The sequence below is a fragment of the Rhipicephalus sanguineus genome, chromosome 8 (assembly GCF_013339695.2).
Source record: "Rhipicephalus sanguineus isolate Rsan-2018 chromosome 8, BIME_Rsan_1.4, whole genome shotgun sequence".
NCBI classification, from domain to species: domain Eukaryota; kingdom Metazoa; phylum Arthropoda; class Arachnida; order Ixodida; family Ixodidae; genus Rhipicephalus; species Rhipicephalus sanguineus.
In genome coordinates, this window is record NC_051183.1 from 16,775,150 (window position 1) to 16,784,941 (window position 9,792).

Consider the following 9,792-nt stretch of genomic DNA (forward strand, 5'->3'; position numbering starts at 1 on the left):
CTATTTAGTTATCATACATTGACAAGCTTTAAACAAACAGTAGCCATGTTAAAACTGCAGTATATTTTACCGTTAGGAATGGTGAGGCAGCCCAATGATTGGGCAACTGTGTAGTTTTGTTTATTGTTGTTAAGCACAGTTTTAAAGTGATTCCTGGCAAAAAAATACTGCGAAAACAGCTGAAATCAGAGACCCAAGGCTCTGAAAATGACAGTTGTCTGCTTTTTTTACGTTTTCTTGTCACTGAAATTTATTGCATGCCGGCTTGACTCTTCAAGGTCAATTTGTAATGTTCTAATCTGCCATGATGACTCAGTGGATGCGGCATTGTGGATTTGAGGTTGCAGGTTCAATTCCTGATAACCACATCTGCACTTCCGAGTGAGCCAAAATTAAGAGATGATAGTGTACTTAAATTTATACGCGCATTAATGAAACCCAGGTTGTTAAAATAGCCTAAAGCCCTTTACTGCAGTGTACCTCAAGAAGATGTTAAACCCCACAATTTATAATTAAATTTGTCTATGACATTCTGCAAATGAGCATGAGGCCGTGAGTTTGACACTTAGCTGCTGCCTTGTTATGATGCTTGCGACAACAACAATCATGCACCATGCTTTTAGCACTTGTCGATGAACACTGGGCAGCTGGAGTTAAATCCATAGTCCTCTACTACGAAATCCATAACATCTCAGTGCATGGTTTACGGATGTTGAAGTATTGTAATTCAATTTCTTTTCATTCATTTATAATGCTTGTGTCTCATGTCTCACAGCATGCCCAGGTACTGCATCTTTCACGCAGCTGCTAAATTTATGTATGGTAGTTGAAATATACTTAATGCGTTATCATGTTTACATTTGTCTTTTTTCTCGTCCTCATGATCTATTGTGTCAAGCCATGTTCATGTGAATGTCTTGTTCATAATGTGACCCCATGTGCACTTGCCCCAACTGATTTCAGCCTTGTGTTCAGATTGCCATAGTTAAACTCCAAACAGTCATTGTAATGCACATAATTTATGTTCAGCGGTGCAACAGCATGCAACTTCACATAATCTGTCGTTCCTAAATTAAACATGAGAGAAAAATGAGTTCACCCTTATAGCCTTCAGCCTTGGTACATGATCAACATTGCCATGACAATGCCACTTTATACACTGTTCACACTGTTGAACACACTGCTCGGCAGTGTGAACACTGTTGAACAGTGTGCAGCTGTACACACTGTTCCATTCACAAACTCACACTGAATGTCGCACCTGTCTAGGGGCCTTTAAATGAGAAACTGAAGATTAAGAGAAAAGTTTTTTACGGTAGTTACAGCGAACTGCATGATTGGCAGGTCACTGTCACTGGCTGAAGTCAGCATGGGGTCGTGCATCTTGGCGTCGTCTTAACTCGGGGGTGGCTCCGACTTGCTTGCATTGCAGACGGAACTGCCGCCTCGCGATTCGAAGACGCAAGTACGGCCAGATCACCCTGGGCCTCTACCTCGTGCTGATTCACATCGTACTCCTCGCATACCTCGTGTGAAAGCACTACGATAGACACCGGGTCATCATTCGCACAACTGGAAAACGCTGGTCCTGACAAAAGTCGCACAAGCCCAACGAAGATCGCACAACGGCCTGTTGTGTTCATGGAAACCTGCATGCACAGAACTCCAATTCTTCCATGGAAACAAACTATGCCGAAAACATTGTGAACTCATCGTTGCTTAGCAGGCAGGTTGACTAAAGATGAATTCAGCGTCAAAGTTCTTCCGCAGCATTTGGCGACAGTGGAGACAGACTGCAAAGTACTGTTCATTTTTTTTTTAGCTACTTCGCATGAAATGTGTGCCTTCGTTTCGTGAAGTGACATCCGAGGATTATGGCCTCGTGTGCAGTGCTTGCAAATTGAAAGTGGTGCTACGGTCTTGTGTTGGAACTGGTATACGTCCAGATGGCAAAGAAAGTACTACTGCCACGTAGTGTATTGTTGCAAGATCCGACTGTGTCACCCGGTCCTTCACCATGGACAGAGTATGGACAGTTTAGTCGCAAAACGTGAGGCCTTGCTGCATTGCGTGAAAGCTGTGTGTGTTTGTATGGATGTTGTAATAGATGCACTGTTTCGTGTTAATGTTTTGCTTCGCAGACCGACGTGCATTTTTCCTCTGTGACGTCCCCCTCATTCGTCACTTTCAAACTTTTGTATACGGACTTCTCAAGAAGGCTGCCAATGTTCTCATGTTTTTCTTATTAGTTACTGCATAAGCATCTTAACTAAGAGCGCATGGCAATGCTGTTGCTTTAATTGTGGCAACGAAAGAAGCGGTGCGGCTACAAACTTTTACCTATCACAGCAGTGATCTGTGTGCATTGCAGAAAATCTTGCTTTATGGAGGCATGGGACCAGGTAAACGGGTGTACATTTTAGGGCAAGGTAAATAAACAATTGTGTACAGTATCATTTGAATGAAATGACTTCGGCGTCTTGCATTATGGGCATCACTTGTAGGCTGCTTGTGAATTGAAGTCCCTATGTTACTGCAACTGTAGTACTTGTAGATACTATACGACAGCTGCGACAACAGTCAACTAGAACGAAGTATGGACCAAGAAACACCACGGATGAAGAATTGAGACGATTCTATTCAAATTCAATTCCTTTTCTTGCTTTACTATCAGCGAATTATCACAGGGCCACCTCTGTAATCACTGGCTTAGAAGCACTGGCTGATAAAAGTTGAGCAAAAGTAATTGTTTCATTATAACCAGTCAATTCAACAAATTAAAGGGTGCACCAGGGGTGGTCAGGATAAAAGATAAACTGTAGGTCTCTGAAGTTTCTGAAAATTACGTTACATTGGTGTGTTAGCTGTCATAGAACGAAAAAATTACATTCTCACAGGTACTATGGTTCCATCCGTATTACTAATAACTGAAACACGGTATGGCCTTGATGATGTGCTCTTTGCTGTGCTTGTCCACATCAACTGCGAGTTAGCCATACATTTGGGATACAAAATGTGTGAACAATTACTGACATCGTACAACAATGGTGCTCGTTAACATATTCAGCGATGTTAACATTGATAACCATGCTGTGCATGTCCACATCAACTGCGAGTTAGCCGTACATTTGGGATACAAAATGTGCAATTACTGACATCGTACTACAATGGTGTTCGTTAACATATGCAGCGATGTTAACATTGATAGCCATAAACCACGTGTGACTGCTCATGCCTTAAAGTCATGGCCAGTTGATTTTGGCAGCGTTCTACTATCCAAAGCTAGCAAGGGCTTGAGATAGTAATAAAAAATAACCTTGTTTGTACTAAGTAGCACTGAAGTTCAGAAATACCACTAGCCTACCCCAACATTAAAGGGACCGACAACTGGCCAGAATGTGCGAGTAGGTCGCGATAGAAATGAAGAGACCGCAAATTATAGTCAGATTCAAGCATCTGTTTCACTATCAGAGTAGGGTTTATATTTTCACATTGCATTTAAAAGTCACAAAAATCCGTTATGTTGCGCAGCCTACCGGAAGAGCCTTGAAGCTGGATTATGGAGTTGTGCACTTTTCTGTTCGTAGTCTGATGCTTTCTGATAATTAGTCTGATAATTAATGCTCAAAATTAGAGTATATATTATTATCCGTCCCTGCTCTATTCCATGCTGCTTATGAGGTAAAAGGAGTTGCCTGCTGAGAAGCGGTACTGCCTTCGCAACAATCAGTGGAACATGTCGAGAGGCGGCGCATGCACAGCGAAAACCTCTGCGTACATACACGAACTACTGTTGCACTCACCTCCCACTGTTTGCAGCATGTGTGGTATGTGTACGACATCATAGCCACCGCAGATCGAAAATTTTGTATTACAAAGGTTTCACGGCGTTTATCGCATTACTATTCCTTGATGAGACACTGACCGGTAAGCTTTCCGTTGCGCTAAGGGAAACGGGCACTATAAAAATTGGTTGTTGGTCCCTTTAAAGGGGTACTGACGTGAAAATTTTCAGTAGTTTTTTTGCATCAAATGAAAGGCGAAGCCCTCAAGAGCCCAGAAAAGGTAGTGCTAAGTGTGAGTGCACCCTGAAAGTAATTACAGCATGTTTTCAAAAGCTAGTTTCAGTTCCCACTGTACCCTGACGTCACAACACGGTATGAGCTTCTTGTCACGTGCTCGCACAATATGTAGTGACGTTTCCACGACCGCTCCACACTGTAGCTACAAGCGGCCATTTTGAATGTTTTGGTGACGCACAAGTGGCCATTGTGGAAGTTTTGGCACCTCACGTCATCACAACTCGCCAGACTACTGCGTGAAGTCACCAGAATTAGTACTGTAGCTTGATGTCAAGCTAGTGTCAATGTAGGTAGGTGCGCCATGGAAAAAATGATTTAATATCAAAATAAAATATCTTATCGGCATTTGCCAAACTTCACACTTGCTCAGAGCCGTCTCTGCATACAGGAGATTTGTACGGCAGAGTAAACTCGCCTTTGAAAAAAGGTGACTACCCCTTTAAGGTTCATTGTAAATGTGTGTTGACTGTAGTTATATGCGTCACGAGTTAAAAAAGCATGAAAAAGACAATGACGCAGAATAAAAAACGGGATGTCATGCTGTTTTCTATTCTATATTGTCGTCTTTTTCACGCCTTTTCATGTCACGAGTCAAAACCAACTCGCCCAACTTTCCATTGTGCTGAAGCATACATGTAATAAACAAGGTCGAATATAAACAATGAAAGATATTTACTTTACTTGAACATTGCGTTTATAAAAACATGTACAACTCTGCACTACTTATACAGTACAAAAGAAATAATGTAATAAACAAAATAAATGCAATTTGTCAAAACGAAGTATTACTCAAATACTGCATTTATAAAATTGTACGTTGGCAACTTGTACTCGAATGGAAAGTAAAGTATGGGCGTGGTATCAGCTGTGCTCGAAAATTATAGCGACAGGACAGAAAACTCACTCAGTATGCCAATCGTATTTCTTTTGGCAGACATAAAACGAGAAGGCAGTTGTAGAATATGTTGCAAAATATTACACGCATTTTCATAATGCACGCTAATCGTGAAGTGGTAACTGGAATAATTTAAGCAAATTGCTGAAGATCACCACTGGAGGTCTGCACAGGCACTTGCTACGTGTCAGCATCAACATGACATTGAAACATGCGTCGTAGTGAAGTTCAGAACCCAAAAAGCAAGTTTGCTATGAGTATTCTAGCATTATATTAGAGTGCGAATTCACTGCCCTGGGAGTCTGCGTGTTTGGGACCTTATACAAACAGGGGTCACTTGGCACGGGAGAAAACGCAGAAACGGAAGGTCGAGTATCACAGAGTCTGCGCAGAGCGATAGCGGGCTGCAGTGGTGACGTACTGCGTCGCCGAAAAATGCAACAACAAACAACACCTTTCACTTCCTGAACAATGAGCTGTTCTTCATCTTCTTGCTGACGGTCATCAGCTGCTCTGTAGAGACACCCCGCTTCTCGCTTCTTGTCCGTGGCGCAGCGTCTTCTAATACAACTTGTTTTTCTTCAGCTGGCTTTGGCCGCTCGGTTGTAGTCTTCAGACTGCCGGTCGCCGACATAGTCATGGTTTTTGGAAGGTTCAGTCTAGAGTTTTCGATGCCATACTTGGCTTGCAAGTAAGCCAAGACCGCTTTGATGTGGCCGAACTCGACGTGTTCCGGACAGAGGTCCTTGATCGGAGTGAGCCGGCCGATGTCGCCACTCAGAGCGATCACAGCATTAGTGACAGCTTCCAAGATGTCCGCTGTCACTCCGAGGCTCTCCAGTTCAACTGGTAGTCCGACCTGATCACAAGAGGCACAGAAACGGGGAGAGAAAAACTTAATCAGGCACTCCCTGCTAGGGAATAGTCATACGTTCATTTGAGGTTACTTATTCGGGTTATAGAAGTGATCATGCACAGCAAAAGGTTTTGCACCATCGAAATTCTGTGCCTGCCAGGAAGGACTGGCAAATGCAGAAAGACTGAGCACATGACCCACGTTACACACTTTTTACATGCACAGCACATTATCAAAAAATGTCAATAAGTAACACACACGGTTGCGAGTATTCAATCAGTTAGGTGACCTAGCAATGCACATACGTAACTGCCATTCAAAACCAACTGCAATGAAACTTCACATTGTTTATATCTAGAATGAATACTGCATACTATTGACAACACTCTTGGCAAAGCTGAAGGCATGACGATTGCCGAATATTTGTATGAACAGCCTTTAAATAGCACCTTAGCAGGTGACACGGACGCCTATTAGCGGGCCTGATATTCCAAAGCATGGCCTCAAAGACATGAACGCATTGTGGGCACTGCCTGATTAGGAAAGTCAACCCCAAGCACAGTGCCGGTTCTCAACATACTGTGTCATGCGTCATTTCCGCCCAGTGGCAAAGAAAAGGTAGAATACCATATTTACTAGTTTATAACAAGAACGCGCACCTGTTTTTTATGGACAGAAATGGGGAATTCTTCATGCTTCCATAAATGCATTACATCAGACAATGCACCACACCCAATTGTTCCTTCACCAGACTCTCATGGTGATTTACAGAAATAGCAATTTAATCTCATTTAGAAAAATAAGAGTTATTGCAATAAAGCAGCAGTGAAACCACATGTTCACAGGATATTATCCAATGATGACAAACCATTCAGCACTCATTGGATAGCTGGCACATGCAGTACGGCTAATCCAGCCTTCAAGATGGGCAGCGGGAATCACACATTACCATTCATAATTTACTAAGATCACCACATTACGTTGCAAAATTTGCAATGCTTGGTAAGTGGCAGTTCGTGGTGCCTTCAGAAGCTGTTGGGAATCATTTAGTGATATGTTATTTTAAAAAAACAGCAAGCTGAAGCATAAACATCAGTTTTACGAGGAAGGATCACCTTAATGGCTTCGGTGAGGTGCCCAATAACAGTCGAAACAGCGAGGCCACGGCTACTTGCTATGTCTGCGACATTCTGGCTTTTTCGATAGCAGAGGTAGGTCACACGCTGCGTGTCACTCAGCTCCTGGATCAAGTAGTTCAACGAATCGTTCTGACATGAAGAGGCGTCCGTTGACACAGAGTCCTGGTGATCAGACGGCTGAAGACCGCGGTCCTTGCAGAACTGGGAGACCAACTCAACCATCCGCCCGCCAAATTTGTTCAGTTTGGCCTCGGAGACGCCTTCCACCTTCCCCAGTCGCTCCAGAGATGTCGGACAAGTCTGCGCAATCGTCAGAAGGATGCGGTTGTTGAAAACCATGTATGGGGCGTAGCCGCACTCTGATGCCATCCGGTTGCGGAGCTCCACCAGTTGGGCGTAGAGCTCGGAGCGAAGCTTTTCGTCTTCTGATGGCTCCTCGTTTCTGGTCAGTGCCAGGAAGGAATCTTCGTCTTCCGTCTTTGCCTTCTGCCGGCTTCCTATAATGTCGGCAAAGCCGGTCACTGGCAGCCTAGGCGCCACCGTCTTTAGCAATACTTGGGGTCGAGGAGCTTCCATGTCGGCCAGTTCGGTCGTTGGTTCAAGCAGGAGCTCCTCGCTGCCGCGGATCCACTCCTTTGCCTTTTCCGTCAGAACGATGGAGGAAATGAATCGTGCAGCTGCACCTTTGGGCATGCCGGAGTTATGAATCGCTTTTTCCAGCAGGTATCCTTCAGACTGCAGAAGCCTCGCGAAGGCTTTCCAGAATGCCTCTGTCTTGTGCTTCCCGGTACCGAAATAGATGCTCTTTTTCAGATAATCTGGCACCTTCTGTGATCCCGAACCTCGTAAAACGGCTATGGGTACAGTTATCCCGTACCTCTGTTTCGTCCCCATAACAACGTCAAACAGAAGACGGGCTTCCTTAGTATAATTTGTCTTGCCGTCCTTGTTTGTCTGGACCTGTTTGGCATCCTTCGTCTTGTCCTGGTTAAGTCGGCGCGTACAGTTGTCGCAGCAATGCGGCACACCCCCAACGGTGTCCGCCTCGGCGCCGGCAAAGTGGGCCAGCAACAATTTACGCCGGCAGCGAGTGCTGCTCAGGTAGTGCTGCATCTTGTTCAGCATGTCCGTCTTGTGTTGAAGGAACAAGGGATTTGAAATGTCTTTCAGGAAGTGTTTGTTGGTGAGCAGGTCTGCGTTACTGAAGAAGACTATACACATGCTCGGCAAGCCGTCACGGCCAGCCCGACCGATCTCCTGGTAGTAGGACTCTATGTCCCTGGGGGCGCCATAGTGGACAATCCTCCGCACATCCGGCTTGTCAATACCCATGCCAAACGCCACTGTTGCCACGACAACCTGAACTTTGTCTTCCAGGAACATCGTGTGGGATCTCTTCCTTTCTTCCAGCGACAGGCCAGCGTGGTAGAGGGCGCACTTGATGCCCAAGTTATGCAGCAATTTGTTGACTTCTTCGGTGGTTCCCCTTGTGGAGCAGTAGACGATCGTCGGGCTGCCATCTTTTGGAATGACGTTTTTCAAATCGTCGATCATGACGCCTTTTCTCTTAACGTCCAAGTACAGGTTGGGCCTGTCAAAGCTCGTGCAGGTCAGGACAACATCTTTGAGTGAAAGGGCACATACAATGTCCTCTCGAACGTTAGGGGTTGCAGTGGCCGTGAGCGCCAGGAACGGAACGTGTGGGAAGCTCTGTCTCAACGCGCCCAGTTTCCGGTACGAATGCCGGAAGTCGTGACCCCACTGGGACACGCAATGGGCTTCGTCAATCGCGAATAGAGTGATGCCAACACGTTCATCCAGAATTTTCGGCAGGTTGAGGTTGGACTCTGCGAACTCTGGAGTGATGTACAGGACCCTGTACTCCCCGGCCAGGAGGTCGTTCACGACTTGACCCTGCCGGCTTTGCGCCGAGCCCAAGAAGCAAGCCGGAATGTTTGCAGCGGCCAGACCACGGACTTGGTCTTCCATCAGGGAGATCAGGGGGGACACCACGACTGCCGTTTTGCCCGTGTACACGGGCGGGTATTGGTAACACAGACTCTTGCCGTAACCGGTCGCCATGACGACGCAGTTGTCCCTCTTATCCTCCAAGATGGAGCGCACTATCTTCCACTGCATTGGCCTGAAGGCGCTGTGACCAAACTTGGTCCTCAGTACCCGAAGGTGCTCCTCCGACGGTGGCGGCTCGTTTTTGAGCGACTCTTCGGTGGTGATTTGAAACGTGGGGCCCGCCGGCGCGTTGTTCTCGCAGAAGCTGTCGAATTCGTCGTCAGTTTCGATTTCGTAGTTCTCTGCATGGTCTTCCTGATAGGCGCCTTCGTTGCGGACAGAGCCCGACGGATCGGCTGCAACACTCTGATCGACACCTTCGGCTATGTCGCACATCGCGACGACGCTGTTGTCAAAGCCATCGTCGCTACCCCAACCGTCACTGTCACCAACGCCGTCACACGAAGGCTCCAAATTCTTCTTCGTCGCCGTCAGTTCGTCTCGGAGCTTACCGAGCATTTCGGCGACGAGCTTGAGCTGGGACTCCGTGGGACATTCGGAGCTCGATTGGTCGTCGCAAACCAGGCATTCAATGTCTTCGAGCAGTCCTCTGACTCTAGACAGCTCGACGCGAATGCCCGAAGACATTTCACTGATTTCACCTCTCGTCGCAGAACTTCACATAATAGCTAGATTAAACTACTAAACCGGACTAATAAACTTCGCGCGGGCCAATCATGCGGGCGGCTAATCATCGGAACATACCCGCGCATTTCAGCCGACGAGTCACCGTACATGCGATAGCGGTGT

General features: G+C 46.0%; 2 protein-coding genes across 5 annotated transcripts in view; one reads left to right on the forward strand and one right to left on the reverse strand.

Moving 5' to 3' along the window:
- Nucleotides 1–4,648, forward strand: part of LOC119401460 (golgin subfamily A member 4) — a 43,899-nt gene extending 39,251 nt beyond the window's left edge. For all 4 annotated transcript variants that reach the window (XM_037668287.2, XM_037668285.2, XM_037668286.2 and 1 more), the window contains one exon: nucleotides 1,433–4,648. Coding sequence is in view for 3 of the 4 variants with exons in the window: in XM_037668285.2 (XP_037524213.1) it covers nucleotides 1,433–1,535 (103 nt within the window). In the remaining variant the exon portion in view is untranslated. The remainder of the gene's footprint in view (nucleotides 1–1,432) is intronic.
- Nucleotides 4,649–4,737: 89 nt separating this feature from the next.
- LOC119401461 (Werner syndrome ATP-dependent helicase) lies at nucleotides 4,738–9,788 on the reverse strand. The gene is made up of 2 exons (XM_037668289.2): nucleotides 6,949–9,788; nucleotides 4,738–5,836 (listed from the first exon to the last, which is right to left on the reverse strand). The coding sequence occupies exons 1-2, from the start codon at nucleotides 9,628–9,630 to the stop codon at nucleotides 5,435–5,437; spliced, it is 3,084 nt and encodes a 1,027-aa protein (XP_037524217.1). The 5' UTR covers nucleotides 9,631–9,788; the 3' UTR covers nucleotides 4,738–5,434.
- Between the last annotated feature and the right edge of the window lie 4 nt (nucleotides 9,789–9,792).